Source organism: Mustela erminea, chromosome 5 (assembly GCF_009829155.1).
Source record: "Mustela erminea isolate mMusErm1 chromosome 5, mMusErm1.Pri, whole genome shotgun sequence".
Lineage (NCBI taxonomy): Eukaryota > Metazoa > Chordata > Mammalia > Carnivora > Mustelidae > Mustela > Mustela erminea.
This window is the reverse complement of record NC_045618.1, coordinates 27,843,681-27,869,609: the sequence shown is the minus strand read 5'-3', so window position 1 is coordinate 27,869,609 and position 25,929 is coordinate 27,843,681. Positions and strand designations below refer to the sequence as shown.

Below are 25,929 nucleotides of genomic sequence, written 5' to 3'. Positions count from 1 at the left end.
AAAAGACCAGAATGCATGTCTTTGGCAGTGGTTGTCTTTAGGGGAGAGAGTGAGTCAGATGTGGGATAGGTGTGGAATGTCGTAGGGTGAGTTTCAGATGGCGTGGCCTCTGTGTGTGTCTTCTGGATTGTGTGTACTCTGTAGGAAGAATGTACTTCTTGGCATTTATCAACTTGTACTTTTAGAGAGATTCCTCTGCTCCTTTTTGACCTTGCAGTTTTCTTTCTGCTGAACTGGAGCCATTGAGCCCTTTGTGTTTGTAGGTTTAGTGCTTGTGTGTTTCTAGCAGCCTAGAAACTTGCTTTGGCTCTGCTTTGTTTGTGATGGGGAGTAAGTTTAAGATGCTCTGGAAGATGTAAAGAAGGCATGCTTACCTCCATGAAGGAGTTAGTTAGTAGGGTAAACATTCTGACAATATTTCAGAAGCAAAGTCAAGCACATCCTTATGGTCACTTGCACTGATAATGTAGGGAGGCGGCACGAGGACTTGAGGCTCAGCTGTGTGGGATGGAGTGTGCCTGGGCCAGAGGATGTGCTTTACTGTGAGGTCATGTAGTTGCCTAGTGGTTAATGTTTATTTGTTTTGACCCTGCTTAGTGAAGTCAGATACATCTTCCTCCATATGCCATTTATGGAGAAGACCTCAGATCAGTAAGTGCCAGCTGCACTTCAGCACAGAACGAAATCTGATATGCATACTTCTTTTTCTTTTTAAGATTTATTTCTTTATTTTTTTTTAATTTTAATTTTTATTTTTTTTAAGATTTTTATTTATTTATTTGACAGAGAGAGATCACAAGTAGGCAGAGAGAGAGGAGGAAGCAGGCTCTCTGCCGAGCAGAGAGCCCGATGCGGGACTCGATCCCAGGACCCTGAGATCGTGACCTGAGCCGAAGGCAGCGGCTTAACCCACTGAGCCACCCAGGCGCCCCAAGATTTATTTCTTTATTAATGAGAGAAAATGTGCATGCCCAGGGGGAGGGCAGAGAGAGAGAAGGAGAGAGTCTCAAGCAGACTCCCCACTGAGCGCAGAGCCCAGTTGGGGGGCTCGATCTCACAACCCTGAGATCATGACCTGAGCTGAAATCAAGGTTTGGACATTTAACTGAGCTACTCAGTAGGTGCCCCTGACACACACACTTTTAAGTATATATTAGAAAAGGAGCATTAAAAATAGTGACTTACTATGTTGGCCCTTCCTATATGCAGAGCGCTGTGTGGAGCATATCACCTAAGTCATCACTGTGTTTAGTCCTAGAACAGTGAGACTGGTGGCAGAGGAGGGCCTGCTTAGTTCCTGGGTCTGAATTCCTGGGGTTGTTTCTATTTAGAGGTACAAGTCTGATCCTGTAGGTCTTTCCTGGAAAGGCAGCCATTCCATTAAAATTAATTTTTCTATCACTTGGTAGTCTTTAATGGGAGTAAGTTTATTCTGCCTTTAGAAGAATGAAATTTGTTACTTAATGTGTAGGTAACATTAGGTTTTCTCAAGGGTAGGTGGCATTTAAGTTTAAACAAGTGGTTTTGGTTTTCAGTTTGCAAAGCCAGTTTGCGGTGCATTGCTGTGTTCCTAAGAAGCTTGCTCTGTATTCTGAGGGCTGTTGGAGGGGTGAGTTTGCAGGGTAACTGGGCCACATTGACCTGTGTGGAGTATGCATGTATAGATATGCAGGCACTGCTCTGTGTAGTTTTGTAGCAAGTGTGTAAACATGTGGATATATAGAGTCACTGCATCAGTAACACTTCTCATTTAATGGCCAAAAGGAGTAGATTTACAGATAATGCATAACTGTGACTACCAAAATATAAAGAGTGGTTAAGGGCTAATTGTGTTACTTTAATTTTTCCACAATTCTCACGAAGTCTACTTACTTTTCTTCCCAGCTTTTGTCTGGTCCTTTGAGCCCCAACGAGAGTTTCCTGAGGTACCTTACTCTTCCACAAGACAATGAGCTTGCCATTGACTTAAGACAAACTGCAGTTGTTGTCATGGCCCATTTAGACCGCCTCGCTACTCCCTGTATGCCGCCTCTGTGTAGCTCACCAACATCTCATAAGGTATGTGAGAAACCGGTGTTCTTTGTATGTTCTACAGTTAGTAGCACTCCTAGATTCTCACCCTGTGCCAATATGGAGACTTTTTCTGGTGTTGGGGGTGGAGCTGGTTACAGCTTTTAAACATGTATACAGTTTAAAGTGTTGTCAGTGGTCACAGTGAGTGATGAGCAAGCTGAGGTGCACAGGGGTGTAGGACCCAATCCACTGTCCCAGGTTTCACTGTCAGGGGATGTGTCCCCATAGAGCTCTCCTTTATGCAAACAACCACCCTGCCTTCCTCAGGGAAGTTCCAGTGCCTTTTTTGTACATAGGAGCTTAGACCATGGACTATCTTGATGCTACTCAGAGCAGTGGTAGCACTAATCTATATGTGTGAAGAGCCTGCCAGTGTAGGCCCCCTGAGGACTTCACATACATAGTTACATCTGTTCATCACAGTACTGTCCCATTATATTGACGAGAAGACTGCCATTTGTAGTGGCAGTGAATTTTGCCAGGATCACGAAGAATAATCCTGGATTTGTATCCAGGTCTAACTTTTTATTTTTAATATGATTTATGTATGATTTCAGAGTCTTTTTTTTTTCTCCCCCAAATAAGTATATTCACATGATTCAAAAGTCAAAATTAAGTGCAAGGACACTGTTAGATTCTTTTTCCTGTCCCCTCGTCTGCCTGGTTTTGTACCTGCTGCTTTTAACTTATCTCTTACATATCCTTTTAATATCTCTGGTATTAGCAATAGTGGTAGCCTGTCGTAGCTTGTTTTTTTCACTACACAGTATATACTGAGGAGCTTTATCTATTAATAAATAGAACTTCTTTGTTTATTTTAAAGCAACTCAGTATTCTATGTATGGATCTATCATGATTTTTTTGGTGGACACTGTGTTGCCAGAAGTTTGCTGCTCAAATACTGCTGCAATGATTAGCCTTGTACATTTGTTCTGTTTGCGCATATGCATACACCAGTGGTGATGTACTTGATGTGGGTGGACACATTAGCTGATTATCACAAAACTGCTCACATACAACTTGATCCTTCTCACCCACACCCAGCATTAGGATTACTTGTTTCTCAGCCTCGTACTTAGGCTTTCAGGTTTCTTCCTGTTATGACAAAAATGGTAACCTGATACAGGCCAAGCATTTAAAAGTATGTTTAAGTTCTACTTATATTACTTTTTAGTGGTTTCTGTTAAAATGAAATGGTGTGGAAGAATAGCCTGTTCAGTTTCTTCATCATCTTACCTGTTAAATGAGGTAATATGGAATGTTATAACTTATTTTGATGTTTTAGATCAGCTTTCTTTACATGCTTTGTTTTTATTCTATGATACCTCAGTGTTACTCTTAGCATAAATTTTTCTTTCTTTTGAAGTAAGAAAGAAATACTCTTTTGTTTTGTTTTGTTTTGTTCTTAGTTTCTCAAAACACTTTATGTAGATACCTGAAGTTTTCATTGCTTTTGCTTTTATAAAGTGCAATATAACTTTTTTTATTAACATACAATGTATTATTTGTTTCAGGGGTATAGGTTTGTGAATCGTCAGTCTTACACAATTCACAGTACTCACTATAGCACATACTCTCCCCAGTGTTTATCACTCAGCCACCCCATTCTTCCCACTCCCCTCCCCTCCAGCAACCCTCAGTTTGTTTCCTGAGATTAAGAGTCTCTTATGGGTTTGGCTCCCTCTCTGGTTTCGTCTTGAAGAAAGAAGTATTTTTGCCACTATAAGAAAATGTTTCCTTATCTTGTTATCTTACAGGGATCATTGCAAGAAGTCATAGGATGGGGGTTAATAGGATGGAAATACTATGCCAATGTGATTGGTCCAATTCAGTGTGAAGGACTTGCCAACCTGGGGGTCACGCAGATTGCCTGTGCAGAGAAGCGCTTCCTGATCTTGTCCAGGAATGGCCGTGTGTACACTCAGGCCTACAACAGTGACACGCTGGTGGGTGTTCTGGGGCCTAGATCACTTCCCTTTGTGGGCACTTTTCTTTTACAGGTGCTACAGAATTCTAGTCTGTAAGCCATTTTGATTTCTGAAGATTTAGAAACATCTTTTCATTGTGTTTTACTAGTTGTACTTAATAATCTTAAATAATTGAGATCATTTGGGGAAGAATTTCTTAGTCGTTAAAGATCAGGAGCTCTTTACAGTAACATGCATTGCCCATCATGATTCCCATTTGTAAGTTAATTTTCCATGTGTAAACTCAGTATACTTTGGGGTCCAGATAGTAACAAATGAGGGAATTGGGCCTTCTGGGGATAGAGCATGTTCCTGTTAAAGGAAGGTGCTGTTTACCTTGAGTTGTGAATTTCACTTGTGTGGAGGTAGCCTAATCATGTCACAGAGCACTTGGAGGCTGCCTGCTCTTCTGTTGGTAGTGGGCAAGGCATCTGGATGATTGGATGGCAGCCTCTAGAAGTTCATGTTTTTTAGTTTGAGGAGAGTTTGTTAAAATGAGATGCATAATTGAGAAGAGTTATGCTGTTTTCATTGTCCTTGGACTGCTTAGTAATTTTCTTCCCATTTTTACCCTTTTAGGCCCCACAGCTGGTCCAGGGTCTTGCCTCCAGAAACATTGTAAAGATCGCTGCCCATTCTGATGGTCACCACTACTTGGCTCTGGCAGCGACGGGAGAAGTGTACTCCTGGGGTTGTGGGGATGGTGGACGACTGGGCCATGGGGATACTGTGTACGTATGGTTGATTCTTATAATTGACTTGCTTTCCCTTTGAATTGCTGTATTCAAAATAGGATGGAAAAGAAAATTGTGGCTTGTTGTTTTCCAGCTGCTCGAACATGTAGGGCTAGGATGGAAAGACTGTCAAGATATGTCAGCCCCTGGGTTATGCTATGGGAGTTCTGCCCAGAGCACAGAGGATGACATCAGTTGGCCATCCTGTTCTTCTCTCCCAGATTCATGGCTTCCAGCTTTTGCTATTCCCGTTTTAACTGCACATATCAACACCCCACACTGTGGAGTTTCCTAAGGCAAATCCCATACTACTTGTTTCTTCATTCACAAACACTTCTCTGTCAGATAAGGTCCTCCTTTCCTTAAGCCATTCCATTTTCATGGTACAAATCTCACTAATTTCTTAGTGTCCTATTTTGTGGGAGCTTTTGATTATTGTGAGAGACCAGGAATAAAACAAAATGGTTGTTCTAAGTGCAGGGTTGTAAAAATGGAGAGTTCCCACAGCTGCCACAGAGTGGTGGGAACCATTTAATATGTTGCTGGCTTGAGTGGGGAGCCTGGTAGAGAAAAACTTTGGCCTTAGATTAAAATTGAAGATGCATCCCTACTTCAAGGGGGAAAGAGGCATGAACAGCAGAGTTGAGAGGAGTCTGAGCCCCTTATCAGTATGGTGGTATGGAAGTGGACATCCCCTGGGTAGACTCTCAGACTGTGAAAAAAGCTGAGCAATGTGTATTATGTATTAGTATTCAGGAGAAATATTCCAAAGTTGGTAGTGCTGTAAGGGATTCAGACAAATGTGATAAAATGATTGTGTGAAACAAAGGAATGGAAATTGTAGAATTTAGAATTGTTGTTATTCTCAGGCTCTTTTTTATTTTTATTTACTTATTTTTTTAAAAAGATTTTATTTATTTATTTGACAGAGATCACAAGTAGGCAGAGAGGCAGTAAGAGAGTGAGGGGGAAGCAGGCTCCCTGATGAGCAGAGAGCCAGATGAGGGGCTCGATCCCAGGACCCTGAGATCATGGCCTAAGCTGAAGGCAGAGGCTTAACGCCTTGAACCACCCAGGTGCCCCTATTCTCAGACTCTTAAAGGGGGTTAGATGTGTGGGACACCTAGAACTTGAAAGTTCTATGGAACTTTCCATTCACATGGAGATACAAACTGGAGACCTTAGTTTTTTGCTTCTTTTATGTTATTTGTAATTTGTACTAAACTACAAAAAACTAGTAACAATATAATACTGAGTTGAGATTAAGTGCTAGATGCTAAATTAAATTATTTGTCCATTGTTCGAGAAATTGAGGGAAGAAAAAGAGATCAGTGAAGATGGTAGGAGTTGGAAGGAAACTTTGGAGGATTGAAACTTGGGCTGAACAGGAGGGAGAAGTATCAGATTAGGGTTGTTCAGCACTCCCTGTGCCTGTGTGTGCCCATGCATTTATTAATATTTGTATTATTTTATTTATATTTATAAACATGTGCATTTATTTATTTTGCAGAATAGTGGTTCACAAAGCTAGTAAACCATGTCTTTGGAGACGGTAGAGTTGCGTGTTGCCAATCACAGTACACATATTCTGGATTATAAATATGTGGCATTTTGCTAGTTCTGAAAGTGAAGAGCCAACTACTAAGACTTCAATCTAATGAATCCTTACTGCCTCCTACTTTTCATTTACAAAATATAGATTGGAAGGTGATTAGTAAGCCTTGCTCCTTCATTCCTTCCTCATTTTTTTTTAACAAATGTATGAATTTTAACTGTCGGTATGAGGTTTACAATCCATTTGTTTTGAGTAAAATTTGATGAGTTTCAGCAAATGCACACAGTTGGGGAACCACCACAACTGAGAAAACATTTCTGATGCCCCTGCTACTTTCTTTGGACCCCTTTGCAATCAACCCCTGCTCTCTACTTCCAGTTCCTGATCTGCCTTCTCTCACTATGTGGTATTTTGTTCCTGGCTCTGTTACTTAGCAGAGTTCCTGAACTTCAGCCAAGTTGTTAGGTATGTCAGTAGTTGCTTTGTTCCTGTTGCTGAGTGGTCTATGGATGGGTCACTGTTTTGGACCACTATGAACAAAGCTGCTCGAGACTTGATTGTATGAGTCTTTAACAAACCTGTTTTGATATTCCTGCTGGATGCCATGCTTGGCATTAGGTGCCCAGTAAACATTTAATCATGGAAGTGTTGGGTATTTGAATTCTGTGTTTCTTAATTATTTCATAAGGTGCCTGGAAGGACAAACTGTCTTGGAACCCTGATAGTTATTTTCTTTGCTAACACCAATAGGGCATGTGTAGAAGGACATTCACATTTGTTTCCTTTCTCTCCGCAGGCCTTTGGAAGAGCCTAAGGTGATATCTGCTTTCTCTGGAAAACAGGCTGGAAAGCATGTGGTGCATATCGCATGTGGAAGCACATATAGTGCGGCTATCACTGCCGAGGGGGAACTGTATACCTGGGGCCGAGGGAACTACGGCCGACTAGGCCACGGTACATTTGCCTTGAGCCAGCTCAAGCTTGCAGTGGGAGGTTGCCTCTCTTGTGGATTTTGCAGTAACGATTGTCCTATCTGTTTGAAGGCTCCAGTGAAGATGAAGCCATCCCAATGCTGGTAGCTGGGCTTAAAGGATTGAAGGTCATTGATGTGGCATGCGGGAGCGGGGATGCTCAAACCCTGGCGGTGACGGAGAATGGTATGCAGGGCATATGCTGCCTGGGCTGGTCTTTAGGATGAGGAGTGCCGCTTTCCTTAAGGGAGTGAGCGTTGAAGTAGAGTTCACTCCATGGCTGCCCTTTTGTCCATCTTTAAGTGATGTGCACCTCTGGGTCTATGGCAGAGGTTAAGAAGTTGCAGGCCTTTTTTTTTTTTTTTTTAAGATTTTATTTATTTATTTGACAGAGAAAGACATAGTGAGAGAGGGAACACAAGCATGGGGAGTGGGAGAGGGAGAAGCACGCTTCCCACAGAGTGGGGAACCCCATTTGGGGCTCGATCCCAGGACGCCGGGGTCATGACCTGAGCTGAAGGCAGATGCATAATGACTGAGCCACCCAGGCATTCCAAGAAGTTACAGGAATTTAAACATCTGTTGCCCGCACTCAGAGAGCTAGTTAACAGCTATATCCTTCCCATTTTGCATTTTATTTTTTAATAAAAAAATGAGAGTTACAGTGAAATAATTGACATTCGGAATTGTTTCTGGTTATTCTTATTATATTTCCTAATGTTCAGCTACCTTTGATTTGCTGTGGTAAGTCCTGCTTAGTCGGTGTGGATTCTAGTATGATGTTACATTGTTGGCTTATTTTTAATTTCACTTTTATATTTGTGTTTATTACTAAGATTATACTCATTTTGCTTTTCTTTTGAGGGTACATTTACTAGTTTTGTTGGTTTGAATCTTACTGAATTTTATTTATTTGTTAGTATTGTGGGGGTTTGTCAGAATCAGCTGGGGAACTTCTCTCTCTGCCCTGCTGCAGAAGTTGAATGTCAGATTGGGAACTGATTTACTTCTGGGGATTACTTTTTTTAAAATATTTATTTATTTACTCATTTCAGAGATTGAACTTAGTGATTCATCAGTTGCATATAACACCCAGAGCTCATTACATCCAGTACCCTCCTTAATGCCCATCACCAATTACTCCATTCCCCCACCCACCTCCCCTCCAACAAACTTTAGTTTGTTTCCTATAGTTAAGAGTCTTTTATGGTTTGTCTCCATCTCTGATTTCCTCTTATTTTTTCTTCCCTTTGCTATGTTCATCTGTTTTGTTTCTTAAATTCCATGTATGAGTGAAATAATCCAGTATTTGTTCATCTCTGACTGACTTATTTTGCTTAGCGTAATATCTTCAAGTTCCATCGACATCTTTGCAAATGGCAAGATTTCATTCTTTTTGATGGTGGAGTAATAATTCCATTGCATATATATACACCACATCTTCTTTATCCATTCATCTCTTGATAGACATATGGGCTCTTTCCATAGTTTGGCTATTGTGGACGTTGCTGCTATAAACATTGGGGTGCATGTGCCCCTTCCAGTGACTATGTATCCTCTGAATAAATACCTAGTAGTGTGATTGCTGGATTGTAGGGTAGCTGTACTTTTAACTTTTTGAGAAACCTCCAGTATGTTTTTTAGAGTGGCTGCACAGTTTGCATTCCCACCAATAGTGTAAAAGTGTTCCCCTTTCTCCGTATTTTCACCAACATCTGTTGTTTCCTGAGTTGTTAATTTTAGCCATTCTGACTGGTATGAGGTGGTTCTTATTTGATCTGTATTTCCCTGATACCAAGTGATGTTAAATGTTTTTTACATGCATCTATTGGCCATTTGTATGTCTTCTTTGGAGAAATGTCTGTTCACTTCTTCTACCCATTTCTTTTTTTTTTTTTTTAAGATTTTATTTATTTATTTGACAGAGAGAAATCACAAGTAGATGGAGAGGCAGGCAGAGAGAGAGAGAGGGAAGCAGGCTCCCTGCCGAGCAGAGAGCCCGATGCGGGACTCGATCCCAGGACCCTGAGATCATGACCTGAGCCGAAGGCAGCGGCTTAACCCACTGAGCCACCCAGGCGCCCTCTACCCATTTCTTGATTGGATTATTTGTTCTTTGGATATTGGTTTGATAAGTTACAGATTTTGGATACCAGCCTTTTATCTAATACATCATTTGCAAATATCTTCTCCCTTTCTGTAGGTTGTCTTTTAGTTTTGTCGCCTGTTTACTTTGCTGTGCAAAAGCTTTTTATCCTGATGAAGTCTCAATAGTTAATTCTTGCTTTTGTTTCCCTTGCCTTTGTACATGTGTCTAGCAAGAATTTGCTGAGGCTGAGGTCAAAAATGTTGCTGCCTATGTTCTCCTCTACAATTTTGATGGGTGCTTGTCTCACATTTAGGTCTTTCATTCATTTTGAGTTTATTTTTGTGTGTGGTTTAAGACAGTGGTCCAGTTTCATTCTTCTGCCTGTGGCTAATTTTCCCAACACCAGTTGTTGAAGAGACTGCCTTTTTCCATTGTTATCCTTTTCTGCTTTGTCGGAGATTAGTTGACTATAAAGTTAAGGGTCCAGTTCTTGGTTTTCTGTTCTGTTCAGCTGATCTATGTGTGTGTATTTGTGCCATACTGTTTTTATGATTATAGCTTTGTAATACAGCTTGAAGTCTGGATTTGTGATGCCACCAGCTTTGGTCTTCTTTTTCAACATTCCTTTGGCTATTTGGGGTCTTTTCAGGTTCCATATAAGGTTTAGGATTATTTGTTCCAGGTCTGTGAAAAATGCTGATGATAGTATTTTGATAGGGATGGCATTAAATGTGTAGATTGCTTTCAGATAGCATGGGTGTTTTCATAATATTTTGTTCTTCCAATCCATGAGCATGGAATGTTTTTCCATTTCTTTGTGTCTTCCTCAGTTTCTTTTATGAATATTCTATAGTTTTCAGAGTACAGATCCTTTACCTCTGGTTAGGCTTATTCCTAGGGATCTTATGGTTTTTGGTGCAATTGTGGGATTGATTCCTTGGTTTCTTCTTCTTCTCCTTCATTGTTAGTGCATAGAAAATCAACTGACTTCTGTACATTGGTTTTATATCCTGCTACTCTCTGCTGAATTCATGTATAAGTTCTGGCAATTTTTGGGTGGAGTCTTTTGTGTTTTCTACATAGAGTATCATGTCATCTGTGAAGAGTAAGAGTTTGACTTCATTGCTGATTTGGATGCCTTTTATTTCTTTCTGTTGTCTGATTGTTGTGGCTAGGACTTCCAGTACTGTGTTGAACAGAAGTGGTGAGAGTGAACATCCCTGTCATGTTCTTGACATGACAAGACTTTCAGTTTTTCCCCATTGAGAATGGTATTCTCTGTGGCCTTTTCATAAATGGCTTTTATGATACTGAGGTTTGTTCCCTCTATTCCTACACTGCAGAGAGTTTTTATCAAGAAATGATGATATATTTTGGTCAAATACTTTTTCTGCATCAGTCGAGAGGATCGCATGGTTCTTGTCCTTTTTTTGTTGATGTGGTATATCAGATTGATTTATTTGTGGATGTTGAACCTCCCTTGCAGCCCAGGAATAAATCCCACTTGGTTGTGGTGAATATCCTTTTGATGTATTGTTGAATCCTATTAGCTAGTATCTTGGTGAGAATTTTTGCATCCCTATTCATCAGGGATCTTGGTCCGTAATTCTCCTTTTTGGAGGGGTCTTTGGTTTTGAGATCAAGGTAATACTGGCCTCATAGAATGAGTTTAGAAGTTTTCCTTCCATTTCTGTTTTTTAATCAGCTTCAGAAGAATAGGTATTAATCTTTCTTAAATGATTGGTAGAATCCCCTGTGAGGCCACCTGGACTTGGACTCTTCCTTGTTGGGAGATTTTTGATTGCTGCTTGGGTTTCTTTCCTGGTTACAGGTGTGTTCAGGTTTTCTATTTCTTCCTGTTTCAGTTTTGGTAGTTTTCATGTTTAGGAGTGCATCCGTTTCTTCCAGATTGCCACATTTGTCGGCATGTATTTGCCCGTGATATGCTCTTATAATTGTATGTTTTTGGTGTTGGTTGTGATCTCTCCTCTTTCATTTATGATTTTATTTATTTGGGTCTTTTCTCTTTTCTTATTGATAAGGCTCGCCAGGGGTTTATCTATCTTACTAATTCTTTCAAAAAACCAGCACTTAGTTTTGTTGATCTCTTCTACTGTTTTTGACTTATATTTCATTGATTTCTGCTCTGGTCTTATTATTTTTTTCCTCCTGCTGGATTTGTTTCATTTGCTGTTCTTTTTCCAGCTCCTTTAGGGTAAAGTTAGATTGTGTGTATAAGACTTATCTTGTTTCTTGGGACGCCTGGGTGGCTCAGTTGGTTAAGCAGCTGCCTTCGGCTCAGGTCATGATCCCAGCATCCTGGGATCGAGTCCCACATCGGGCTCCTTGCTCGGCAGGGAGCCTGCTTCTCCCTCTGCCTCTGCCTTCCACTCTGTCTGCCTGTGCTCGCTCTCGCTCGCTCTCTCTCTGACAAATAAATAAATAAATAAATAATCTTTAAAAAAAAAAAAAAAAGACTTATCTTGTTTCTTGAGAAAGACCTGTTTTGCTATATCCTTTCCTCTTACGACTGCCTTTGCTGCATCCCAGAATATGTGAACTATTGTGTTTTCATTTTCATTTGCTTCAATGTATTTTTTAATTGTTCTTTAGTTTCCTGGTTGTCCCATTTATTCTTTAGTAGGTTGCTCTTTAACCCCCGTGTATCTGTGTTCCTTCTAAATCTTACCTTGTGATTGAGTTCAAGTTTTAAAGCATGTGGTTCGAAAATATGCATGGTATAATCTCAGTCTTTTGGTTCTAGTTGAGACCCAATTTGTGATGCAGTATGTGATCTATTCTGGAGAATGTTCCATGTGCTCTTGAGAGGAATGTGTATTCTGTTGCTTTAAGATGAAATCCTCTGAATATTTCTGTTAAGTCCCTCTGGTCCAGTGTGTCATTGAAAGCCCTTGTTTCCTTGTTCTACTTAGATGATCTTTCCTCTCTGTGAGTGGGGGAGTTAAAGTCCCTTACTTTTATTGTATTATTATTATCATGAAAGTGTTTCTTTAATTTTGTTATTAATTGGCTTATATCTTTGCCTGCTCCCAATGTAGGGGCATAAATATTTACAACTGTCAGATCTTTTTGTTGGATAGGCCCTTTTATTATGACTCATTGTCCTTCCTCATCTCTTATTATAGTCTTTGGTTTAAAATCTAGTTTGTGTGGTATAAGGATGGATACTCCAGCTTTCTTTTGATGTTCATTAGCATGATAAATTGATTCTCCAACCTCTCACTTTCAATTTGGATGTGTCTTTGGGTCTAAGATGAATCTCTTATAGACAGCATATTCATGGGTCTTTTTTTTTTTTTTAATCCATTCTGTTACCTTCTGTTTTTTGATTGGAGCAGTTAGTCTTTTTTTATATTCAGAGTAATTATTGAAGGATATGAATTTAGTGCCTTTGTATTACCTATAAAGTCACTGTTTCTGTATATTGTTTCTGTTCCTTTCTGGCCTTTGTTACTTTTGGGTTCTCTCTTTGCTCAAGAATCCCCTTTAATATCTCTTGTGGAGCTGGTGTAGTGTTCACAAATTCCTTTAGTTTCTCTTTGTCCTGGTAACTCTTTATCTCTCTTTCTATTCTGAATGAGACCCCTGCTGGATAAAGTATTCTTGGCTGCATATTTTTCCCATTTAGCATGCATGTTGAATATATTATGTCAGTCCTTTCCAGCCTGCCAGGCCTCTGTGGACAGGTCTGCTCTCAGCTTTTTTAAAAAAAATTTATTTATTTGAGAGAGTGACAGTGAGAGAGCATGAGTGAGGAGAAGGTGAGAAGAGAAGCAGATTTCCCATGGAGTTGGGAGCCCGATGCAGGACTTGATCCCAGGACTCCGGGATCATGACCTGAGCCGAAGGCAGTCACTTAACTGACTGAGCCACCCAGGCGCCCCTGCTCTCAGCTTTTTGTGTCTGCCTTTGTATGTTCAGGACCTCTTGTCCTGAGCTGCTTTCAGGATTTTCTCTTCATCTCTGAAATTGCAAGCGTCACTGTTAATATGTCAAGGTATTGACCTGTTTTTATTGATCTTGAATGGGTTTTCTGGGCATTCTGGACTTGAGTGCCCATTTCCTTCCCCAAATTAGGGAAGTACTTAGCTCTAATTTGTTCAAATGAATTTTTCTGCTCATCTCCCCTCCCCCTATCTTCTGGGACTGCCCCCATTATCTGGATATTATTTTGCTTTATGGTATTTGAGTTCTTGAAATCATCCTTCATGATCCTGTAGTCCCTCCCTCCCAGGTTCCTTATTTTACATGATTTTTCTTATGAATCAGTGACTCACTCTTTTGCCTACTTTATCTTTGCTGTTTGAGCCTCCAATTGTGACTGCATCTGAGTAATAACATTTTAAATTTTGGCCTGACTAGATTTTACTCTTCTATTTATACAGTAAGTAATTCTCGGTTGTCTTCTTTGATTTTTTTCAAGCCCATACCAGTATCTTTATAATCATTGTTTTAAATTCTAGTTCAGACATCTTATTTATATCTGTTATTGATAAAATCCTTGGCAGTGAGTATTACCTCCTGTTCTTTCTTTTGGTGTGAGTTTCTCCATCTTGTTGTTATGTTGAGGAAAAAATAGAAGAAAATAGATAAAAATAACAAAGGAAAAAAGAAAACAAACCAGAAGAAACAAAAACAAAGCAAAATAAGAAAAAAATCAAACAAGAAGTAAAACAAAACAAAACAATAAACTAGATCTTGGGTGTGTTTTGGTCTGTTTGTTAAAAGAAACTATATCCAATAAAAAGAAAAAGAAACTATATCCTACAATGGAATATCATGCAACCAACAAAAGAAATGAAATCTTGCCATTTGTAATGAAGTGGGTGAAACTAGAGGGTATTATACTGAGTGAAATAAGTCAATCAGAGAAAGACAATTATCATATGATCTCTGATATGAGGAATTTGAGAGGCAGGACGGGGGGTTTGGAGGGTAGGGAAGAAAAAAAATGAAACAAGATGAGATCAGGAGGGAGACAAACCGTAAGAGACTCTTAATCTCACAAAACAAACTGAGGGTTGCTGGGGGTAGGGGGGTAGGGAGAGGGTGGTTGGGTTATGCACATTGGGGAGGGTATGTGATAATGGTGACTGCTGTGAAATGTGTAAGCCTGATGATCCACAGACCTGTACCCCTGGGGCAAATAATACATTATATGTTAATTAAAAAAAAAGGGAAACTATATCCCAAAACAGCGAAGAAAGATAATTGTATATATATAGAAAAATAAAATACAGTGAAAGTAAACCAAAAATTTTATATATATATACTATATATAAATAGTATATATATAAAAATTATTCATTCATCTGTTAAAGGGTAGTAGATAAAGAAGATATGGTTGATATATACAATGGAATATTACTCAGCCACCATTTGATTGACATGGATGGAACTGGAGGAGATTATGCTAAGTGAAATAAGTAGAGAAAGACAATTATCATATAGTTTCACTTATATGTGGAACATAAGGAATATCACAGAGGACATTAGGGGAAGAAAAACTCAAGGGGGGGGGAATCAGAGAGGTAGACGAACCATGAGAGACTTTGGACTCTGGGAAACAATCTGAGAGTTTCAGAGGGGAGGGAATGAAGGGATGGGTTAATCATGTGATGGGTATTAAGGAGGGCACAGCACTGGGTGTTATACGCAAATAATGATCATGAAACACTGCATCAAAAATTAATGATGTACTCTATGGTGACTAATAATAAAAAAAATAAAAATTGAGAAAGAATAAAAGAATTGAAAAAATAAAATAACTGAATGAAAATAAAGCTGGAAGATGAAAGAACTGAAAAAACCCCACCAATGCTATGTACTCTTTTCCCTAAGAACCGAAGTTTTGCGCTTCTCTATCATCTGTAGACATGGTGCTATTCAGTTTTTCCTGCTGGTCATTTGGTAGAAGGGCCTTTTGCACCGATACTCAGGTTCTCTTGTCCTGGTGAAATTGCGCCTCCCTTGCCAGGGTGCTGGGCTCTGTTTAAGTAGCTCTGATTGCGCTTTGTTTAAGTGGCTCTGATTGCACTGTGTGACCCTGTTTTGCTCCTTCAACGCTTTCAGCACTGATGGCTGGATGAAAATCATGGTGCCCGAATCTTTATCCCTAGAGCTGAAAGTTTGTACCTCTCATCTTCAGTGAACCCTCACAGAAAAGCTGTCAATGACTCTCTCCCTGGTTTCTGTCCAAACTCTTTTCACTCAGCCTGTGACGGAGTGTTTTTATCTCAGGTATATGCTGAAGTTTCTGGTCTCCACAAACTTTTATGGACTCCTGAGACTTGGTCCCATGCTGTTCCTCATGGAAGTTTGTGGGATGTCTTGCTGAGCTTCTGCCTTTTGCCGAGACCCTGTCCAGAGAGTGGTTGTGTGACTATGCAGCTGTTCATAGTTTACTGTTTACAGTTTACAGCAACACACAGCAGAAAGCTGGCATCTAGACTTGTTGTTTTCATTCTGCTTCCCCATTCCGCTGCCTTGGAACTCTGTCACACTCAGCTACTCCCATTCTTCTTGTGGGGATCCTGAGACTATGCTGTCCCACCTGGGATTCCAATCTGCTTTGCCATCTGAGTGCCTTTAATCCAGGGATGTCCCCCATTGTAGCAGACTCCTCTAAAATTTCCAATTTTGCATCCTACTGCTTTTAATACTTTGCAGTAGCCTTCTTAAGCAGGCTCCTTCCTCTCTGTAGCTTTCTCAAATATATCATCCTGGATACCAAGTCTCCACACCGCCTACCTTCCAAAAAGTGGTTGCTTTTCTGTTTGTAGAATTGTAGCATTTCTTTTCTCAGATCGCCTCTTTTCACAGGTGTTCAGAATGATTTGATAACTATCTAGCTGAATTCCAGGGACCAGACAAACTTAGGGTCCGCTACTCCTCCACCATCTTAACTCCCCTCCCTGGGGATTTCTTTAGTGAGAGGAGAAAGGATATTTTGAGCATTTTCATGCCCACATAGGACTCCTCGCCTAAAAGGATAGACATAGAGGCATCTTCTGCTATTGTAAGTCTTTGAGAAAAGATGGTCTTATCAGTCATCTTGAAGTTTTCTTCTGACATGAAGCTTTCAATTTGACATCTTACTGTTTTTAAATCTCCATGTTGAGTGATTGGTAGATTTTATAAACCTCTTAACCAGAAAGTCTTTCCTTAAATAAGCCTTATTATTGTTCTTGAATTCTTCGTGTGAAACTGCTATGTAAGTAAAGCTGTGTGAAGTTTTGACTAAGTCGTTGTGATTGGTAACTATGCATGCTGTTTACCTCACATTGGTGTTTGGTCAGATAGGGAAAGGTCCCTGCTACATTACTGTATTTTGTATTTGCATTACTGTATTATTGATACAGTAGAAGCATCCTGACCTGTGAGATCTGGTTCTGGGGTGACAGGGTCATTGAAAACATTGGAGGAAGTGGGAATTGCCAGCTGAGCTATGTGAACAACAGGCATTTTGCAAGACATCAAAGTGTATACACATTCTCTGATGTTTGTGTGTGGGTTTGTTGCATTGAGCATTGGTGTGTTTATGTCAATGACTACCCACTAGTGTATCATCTACAATTTTAGATCAGGGATTGGCTGTTTTTGCAAATAGATTTGTATTGGAATGCCGCCTTGCTTACTAATTGTCTGTGGCTGCTTTCCTGTGACAGTGGAACGCTTGGATACTTGTGACAGAGATCACATTGTCCACAAAGCCTAAAAAAATATTTACCATCTGAACTTTAACAAAAAAGTTTGTTGATCTTTAGTTTAGATTATTTAAAATAGAATTTCTTTTTTCTTACTTTACAATTTTTAGCAGTTTTTTTTTAGTAATTCACATTTATTACATTTTTGCAGAGTTTTTAGCTTAGTTATCAGAGTTGAAAGAATGCAACCACACTTCTGTAATTTGTTTTATCCCTTTATGTAATATTTAACTAGATTATGCTAACAAATGTTATTGTAAATAAATGCTATCATGCAGTTAACTTGTGGTGAGCATAACAGGAACAGTGTGTGGGGCAGACCTGGGAGACAGTGGTCAAGGAGCTGTAACTTTTTGTGGTGGTTCAAGTTAAGGTATTTTTATGGAGGCAGTGGGGTTTTTGTTCTGTTTTCACTACTAGCTTGAACTGAACCCACTCGTTGAGCCCAAACTAGTAAGGGTCAGGAGTTTGTTAAAATTTAACTAAAACAAAAAGAAAACCCAGCTATCCTTTTCTTAATTGCTTCTGTATCCACCTGAAGTATCAACTAGATTTCATTTGGTCGGAAGTCACCTGTGTAGTGTTAACAAAATATATTAGTGGTCTAGGTTTGTTATGGGTTATATTGAGTATTTTCAGCCATTTAAAAGTTGCATTAAGATATACAGTTACTTTTACTGAAATATATTTGTGGTTTTTTTTAGGTCAAGTGTGGTCTTGGGGAGATGGTGACTATGGGAAATTGGGCAGAGGTGGTAGTGATGGCTGCAAAACACCGAAGCTTATTGAAAAGCTTCAGGATTTGGATGTCGTGAAGGTTCGATGTGGAAGTCAATTTTCTATAGCTCTGACGAAAGATGGCCAAGTTTATTCATGGGGAAAAGGTGACAACCAGAGACTTGGGCATGGAACAGAAGAACATGTTCGTTATCCCAAACTCTTGGAAGGCTTGCAAGGTGAGTGCAAAATGTAAACTTTTAAAACTCTTTGAAGCTTTTTCTTTAGTAATCTTTTAAAGTTTGTAGGTTTTTCTTTTTTTTTTTTTTAACCTAATATTTCATGAATGACTTACATTAGAAGGCTTTGACCCACATTTTCGTAGGTATGGATAATAATGGAAAGTAGTTTATCTCTATTAAAAAATGGTGTAGGGCACCTCAGTGGCTCAGTCCGTTAAGTGTCTGCCTTTGGCTCAGGTCATGATCCCAGAGTCCTGCGATTAAGTCTCACATCGGGCTCCCTGCTCTGCAGGAAGCCTGCTTCTCCCTCTGCCTCTACCTCTCTCTCTCTGTCTCTCCTGAATAAAATATATTTTAAAAAATGGTGTAGAATTATTCTCCCCAGATTTCATTTGAAACTCATTCAATTATACTAATATTGGTAAGTCCTTTTTGTGGCAGGCATCTTTTCATCATTAAGTAAGCTACCCTTAGTGAAGTTAACTTCTGTCGGTGAGGTTACCAGTAGTTATACTGGAGATATGGCTAAGATGATAGATACGCATGGTGCTGCGAGCATAGTAGGAGATAAGATTGGTGTGTGGAGTGGTCTCATTTGAACTTATGATGCTTGTTTGGTTTCAAGGGCAGCCAAGATGCATTCTAGATAGAATGGGAGCCAAGGCATGTAGGTGTACTTTGAAGATGCCTTTTTTTTTTTTTTTTTAAGATTTTATTTATTTATTTGACAGACAGAGATCACAAGTAGGCAGAGAGGCAGGCAGAGAGAGAGAGAGAGAGAGGGAAGCAGGCTTCCTCCGGAGCAGGGAGCCTGATGCGGGGCTCGATCCCAGGACCCTGAGATCATGACCCGAGCCGAAGGCAGCAGCCCAAACCACTGAGCCACCCAGGCGCCCCTGAAGATGCCTTCTTAAGTATGGGACAGGTTGGTGATAGGTGTATCAGGTAGCCTGTAGTGCTAAAGGGGGTGGCCAGACTGTTTTTTAAAGGAGTAGATGGTAAATATTTTAGGTTTGAGTATCATACATTGTATGTCTCAACTACTGTTTCTGGTGTTGTAGCCCAAAAGGATCCATAGATAATACATAAATTTAAACACATTGGGCCTGGCTGTGTTATAGTACAACTTCATTCATAAAAACAGCCCTTGGCCTTATTTGCATGAGGGATGGAGTTTGTTGAATCCCTGAGCTAGATTCTACTTTGTTTATGTTTTTGCTTTTTTATCAAGGGAGTTTGGAATTGAGACTTTTACATGGGACTTGCTTGTTTCTTTCACCATCATCATTATTTTAAAACATATTAATACCTTGGGGTACCTGGGTTAGTTAAGTATCTGACTTTTGGTTTTGGTTCAGGTCATGATCTCAGGGTCATGAGATTGGAGCCCCCCCATTGGGCTCTGTGCTTGACAAGGAGTCTGCTTGAGATTCCCTCTCTTCCTCTCTCTGCCTCTCCCTGCTTGCACATGCATGTGCTTTCTCCCTCTCTCTAAAAAAAAAAAAATCGTAAAATCTTTAAAACATATTAATACCAAGAAGATATTATAGTATTTGTTATTTTCTAAGTTTCTGAGATAAGTTGTAGGGTAATACAGTTGGTTGTATGTTATGGAGCTGTGTTTGAATTTTGTTAGCCTTCTTGTTTATAATTTTTTTTCACTTAGTAAAGGAAATCTGCTTCCTCAGCTACACTTACTAGATACAGAGATGAAATATGTTAATATGAAAGCATTTAAATGATTGATGATACAGTCATTTTGGTCATCACTTATGTCAGCGTATGATAAGCTCAAGATAAAATTGTTCTCCTTACTCTGGTAGAGTTTTGTAGCTGAATTACTTTTGATGTTGACATTTTTGAAAACATCCCTTGTGTTGGTAATGTTAGATTTACTTTTAAGCAAAAATACAATGCTTTAATACTATTTAAATAGGAAAAAATATACTTGTATCATTTTACTGTGGAGAAAAAGATTTTGTTTTAGAAATCTTTGTTAGTGAAGATAGCCCACAACCTGGACTATAAAGCACATGCTAACATATTTAAAAGAAGAGAGATCAAACAATGTCTGGTTTCAGACTATAAGGGAATTAAACTAAAAATTGTATCAGAAAGATAGTTGGAAAATCCCCAAATATGTAGAGATTAAAAAACAAACTTCCAAATAACACATGGTCAAACCAAAATCTTAAGAGAAATTTTAAAATATTTTGAACTAAATGAAAATGAGAACAACTTACCAAAATTTGTGGGATGCTGTGAAAGTAGTGCTTAGAAGGAAATTTATAACATTGAAAGCATATGTTAGAAAAGAAGAAAAATCTAAAGTAAGTAATCTTTGTGTACAGGAAAGAAAACCATAAATAAAATGTAAAGCCTGGATGGCTCAGTTGGTTAAGCATTTGAATCTTGATATTGGCTTAGGTCATGATCTCAGGGTTGTGAGATTGAGCCCCCATTGGGCTCTGCACTGGGCATGGAGCCTGCTTAAGATTCTCTCTCTTCCTCTCTCTCTGCATCCCTCCTCTCTCAAAACGACAACAACAACAATGAAAGCAAACCACCAAAATGTAAAAGCAACCTATACAATATAGAATGGGAGAAAATATTTATAAATCATATATCTGATAAGGGATTAACATCCAAAATATAAAAAGGACTCTTAAAATTCAGTGGCAAAACAAAAACCTACCCCATAGCCAATTTTATTAAAAATTAGGAAGAGGATCTGAGTAGACATTTTTCCAAAGATGAGTTCTAGATGGCTAGCAGGTACATGAAAAAGTTGCTCAACATCATTAATCTTCAGAGAAATGCACATCAAAACTACAGGTGAGAGAACACTTCAAACCTGTTTGAATGGCTATTATCAAAAAGACAAGAAAGTGTTGGTGAAGATGTGGAGAAAAAGAAACTGTTGTGCAATGTTGATGGGAATGTGAATTGGTATAGCAACTGTAGAAAACAGTAAGAGGCTTTACAAAAACTTAAAAAGAGAACTACCAGATGATTCTGTAATTCCACTCCTGGGTGTTTATCTGAAGGATGTAAACATGCGAACTCAGAAAGGTATTGGCATCCTCATGTTTGTTGCAGCATTATTCACAGTAACCAAGATATGGAAGGAAACAACCTAAGTGTCCCATCGATAGATGAGTAGATAAAGGAAATGTAGTATATACATATGATGGAATATTAGTCAGCCATAGAAAAGAAGGTAATGCTTTTGTGTTAACATGGATGGACCTTGAGGGCATTATGCTAAATAAATAGGTCAGATAGAGACAGATAAACACTGTATAATTCTACTTGTATGTGAAATTAAAAAAAAAAACCCAAATTCCCCCCAAACCCTCACCAAACAAAACTCTTAGATGTTGGGAATAGATTGGTGGTTGCCAGAGTTGGGGATTGCAGGGGGTGGGTAAAGTGGGTGAAGGTGGTCAGAAAGTACAAATTCCCAGTTGTGAAATAAATCCTGCAGATATACTATATAGCATGGTGACTGTAGCTATTAACACCTTACTGTATATTTGAAAGTTGCCAAGAGAACAGATCTTAAAAGCTCTCATCACCGGAAAAAAAATTTGTGATCATGTATGGTTATAGATGTTAAAAAAAAAATCAATAGTCTAAGTTTCCGCCTTAGGTAACTAGATGTCGGAGAGCAAATTGAATCCAAAATAAGAAGAAGTAAAGAAATAATGAGAATTAGAGAAGAAATCAGTGAAATTAAAAACAGAAAATCAATAGAGAAGTTCAAGGAAACCAAAAGCTGGTTCTTTGAAAAGATTAATATACTTTTAAAAGTATACTTTAGGCTAAGAAAAATATAAAATATAAAAGTATACTTTATATAATATATTATATAATATATAATATATTATATAAAAATATATTTTATATAAAATATAAATATAAACGTATACTTTAGGCTAAGAAAAAAGGAAAACATGGCACAAATTACTAATATCAGAAATGAAAGAGAAAACATTACTACAGATCCTGTTAACATTGTAGAGGTGATAAAGGAATACTAAGAACAACTCTATGCCCGCAAATTTGGTAACTTTGATGAAATGAACCATTTTTAAAAGACACAATTTGCCAAAATTCATATAAGAAGAAATAGACAAATTGAATAGGCTTACATCTCTTAAAGAAATTAAGTCAATAATTAATAACTTTCCAAAACAGAAAGCACGAGGCCCAGATGGGTTTATTGTTGAATTCTATCAAAAATTTCAGGAAGAATTATTCCAGTTCTCTCTAATATCTTTCAGAGAATAGAAGCAAAAGGAATACTTCTTAATTCATTCTGCAAGGCCAGCATTACCCTAATACCAAAGCCAGACAAAAATAGTACTAGAAAAGAAAATTACAGACCAACATCTCTCATGAATATAGATGCAAAAATCTTCAACAAAATATTAGCAAATTAAATTCAACAATGTATAGAAAGAATTAAACATCACGACCAAATTGAATTTATTCTACATATGCAATGCTGGCTAGTTCGACATTCAAAAACCAATTAATGTAATCAATGGAATTGAAAGAGTAAGAAGAAAAATCACATGAGCATATTAATAGCTGCCTAAAAGCATTCGGTAAAGTCCAGTACCTGTTCATGATAAAAACTTTCAGCAAACTAGGAATGGAGAGAACTTCATGAACTTGATAAAGAATATCTATAAAAATCCTACAGCTAATGTCATACTTAGTGGTGAGAAACTTGAAGCTTTCCCACTAAGATAAAGTACAAGGGGAAGATGTCTCATCTCACTGTTTCTTTTCAAAATCATACTGGAAGTTCTAGCTAATGCAACAAAACAGCGAAAGGATATTAAAGGTATACAGATAGAGAAGGAAGAAACAAAACTATCTTTGTTCACATATGACATGAATGTTTATGTAGAAAATCTGAAAGGATCAACAAAAAAAACTGGAAGTAGTAAATGATTAAGGAAGACTTGCAGGATACAAAGCTAATTAATGTACCAAAGTCACTTGGTGTATACCTTAGTTCCTATATATACCAGCAACTAAGAAGTGGATTTTGAAATAAAAACAAAATACCATTTACATTAGTATTAAAAAAGTGAGATACATAGGTTTAATTCTAACAAAGTAAGTATAAGACCTTTATGAGGAAAATTATAAAACTGATGAATGAGATCGAAGGAGAACTAATAAATTGAGAGATATTCTATGTTCATGAGTAGGAAGACTGAACACTAATTTCTTTCTATCTTGATCTATACATTTAATGCAAGACAAACGGATTCTAAATTTTATGTGGAAAGACAAAAGACCTAGAATAGCTAACTAACACAGTATTGAAGGAGAAGGTCAGTTGAGGACTGACACTACCCAACTTCAAGACTTAATATAAAGCTGTAATGGGGAGCCTGGGTGGCTCAGTGGGTTAAAGCCTCTGCCTTCGGCTCGGGTCATGATCTCAGGGTCCTGGGATCAAGCCCCACATTGGGCTTTCTGCTCAGCAGGAGCCTTCTTCCCCCTTTCTCTCTGCCTGCCTCTCTGCCTACTTGTGATCTCTCTCTCTGTCAAATAAATAAATAAAATTAAAAAATATATATAAAGCTGTAGTAATCAAGAAAGCATGGCATTGGGTCACCTGGTTACCTCAGTGGTCATGCCTTCAGCTCAGGTCATGGTCCCAGGATCCTGGGATCGAGCCCTGCATCGGGCTCTCTGCTCAGTGGGGAGCCTGCTTCCCCCTCTCTCTCTGCCTGCCTCTCTGCCTGCTTGTGATGTCTATTTGTCAAATAAATAAAATCTTTATATTAAAAAAAAGGCATGGCATTGACTAAAGTATAGACAAATAGATCATTGGAACAAAATAGCTGAGAAATAGACCTGCATAAGTATAGTTAATTGATCTTTGAGAAGGGAGCCAAAGCAATACAATGAAGCAAAGGTAGCTTTTTCAACAAATGGTTTTGGAACAAGTAGACATTCACATGCCAAAAACAAAAAAAAAAACCCAAAATGCAAAAAACCCAAAAAGAAACAGTGAATAATTGATCATGGGTGAGGCTATGCATGTGTTGGGGTGGGAAGTATATGGGAAATCTCTGTGCCTTTTTCTTAGTTTTGCTGTGAACCTAAAAATATTCTAAAAATAGAAAGTTTCAGTGAGGCAAAAAGAATATACTTTGCGTGATTATACCTTGGGACAAGAGAATATGATTTAATGATTAATTAAAGTACAGTTGTCTCTTTCTGAATGAAAATCTGAATAAGGAGAAAAAAGTATGAAAAAATCCTTTTCATACCTTAGTATTATTTAATATTCAGGCTGTAGGTCTTAATAAATTGTAGTTAGTAGAATGTATTGGGTTTTAATAACATACATGAAGCAGATGAATTATACAAAATATTAAAGCAATGAATTATCCTTTAGAAGTTGACATTAAATACCTCCTTACCTGGATGACCTACAGCAGAAGTCAGGTGTGAAGCTGTATTGCATCATTGTTTCCTACTAGGGAAGAAGGTAATTGATGTGGCTGCAGGCTCCACCCACTGCCTGGCTCTGACGGAAGACAGTGAGGTCCATAGCTGGGGGAGCAACGACCAGTGCCAGCACTTTGACACTTTGCGTGTGACCAAGCCAGAACCTGCCGCACTGCCAGGACTGGATACCAAACACATAGTTGGAATTGCTTGTGGACCTGCTCAGGTACTGAGTAGATAGTGTCGTTAGGTATTTTGTGGAATTTTGTCTTCTGTCCTTCATTGCTAGTATGTAGAAAGAGCATTGACTTGTGTGTGTTATCCTTATATCCTGTAGTTGCAGTCAGTATGATGTTGAAGAGTGGTGAGAGGGAATGCATTTAGTCTTTCACCATTTGCTAGGATGTTAGCTGTAGGATTTTTTTTTAGTAGATGCTTTATCAGATTAAGAAAGTTTCCTTTAACTCCTACTTTTTTTTTTTTTAACTTTATTTTTTCAGGGGCGCCTGGGTGGCTCAGTGGGTTAAAGCCTCTGCCTTTGGCTCAGGTCATGATCCCAGAGTCCTGGGATCAAGCCCATCAGGCTCTCTGCTCAGCAGGGAGCCTGCCTGCTTCCCCCTCTCTCTCTGCCTGCTGCTCTGCCTACTTGTGATCTCTGTCAAATAAATAAATAAAATCTTTAAAAAAACAAAACAAAACCAAAACTTTATTTTTTCAGTGTTCCAAGATTTATGGTTTATGCATCACACCCAGTGCTCCATGCAATTCGTGGCCTCCTTAATACCCACCACCAGGCTCACCTAACGCCCCACTTACCTCCTTCTTTGAAAGTTTTTTCTAAAACTGAATAGATGCTTAATTTTGTCAATGCTTTTTTCTTCTCAAAGGATATGATCTTGTAATTTTCCTTCTTTAGTCTGTTTATATGGTAGAATATGTTAATTGCTTTTCAAATATTGATCAGACCTTGCATTACTGAGATAACCCCACTTGGTTATTTCTTATATATTGTTTTATTTGATTTACTAATTACATTTTTGAAGATTTTTCTGCTGATGGTCATCAGAGGTAATTGGTTTGTGGATTTTTTGTGTGTGTGTGGTTTTATACTGTATGTCTGTCTTTTATCTGGGTAAAATTGGCCTTATAAAAAATATTGACAGGTGTTCCTTTCTCTTATTTTCTAGAAGGGATTGTGTAGAATTAGTGTTATTTCTTCTTTAAATGTTTTTTTGCGAATCCATCTGAGCCAAGAGATTTCTTTCTCAAGAGATTTTTAAGTAAAAATTGTTTCCTTAAGAGAGACAGAGCTAATATTTAGAATTTTTTTTTTCTTGAGTGGGTTTTCTTGGTTTGCGGCACTCAAGGAGT

At 38.5% G+C, this 25,929-nt stretch overlaps 1 protein-coding gene across 10 annotated transcripts in view; it reads left to right on the top strand.

The window, feature by feature from the left end:
* Positions 1-25,929, top strand: part of HERC2 (HECT and RLD domain containing E3 ubiquitin protein ligase 2) — a 235,516-nt gene that overhangs the window by 62,995 nt on the left and 146,592 nt on the right. For all 10 annotated transcript variants that reach the window (XR_004285631.1, XM_032342316.1, XM_032342318.1 and 7 more), the window contains 7 exons: positions 1,885-2,058; positions 3,831-4,019; positions 4,620-4,771; positions 7,126-7,283; positions 7,373-7,486; positions 17,821-18,072; positions 24,591-24,784. Coding sequence is in view for 9 of the 10 variants with exons in the window: in XM_032342316.1 (XP_032198207.1) it covers positions 1,885-2,058; positions 3,831-4,019; positions 4,620-4,771; positions 7,126-7,283; positions 7,373-7,486; positions 17,821-18,072; positions 24,591-24,784 (1,233 nt within the window). In the remaining variant the exon portion in view is untranslated. The remainder of the gene's footprint in view (positions 1-1,884; positions 2,059-3,830; positions 4,020-4,619; positions 4,772-7,125; positions 7,284-7,372; positions 7,487-17,820; positions 18,073-24,590; positions 24,785-25,929) is intronic.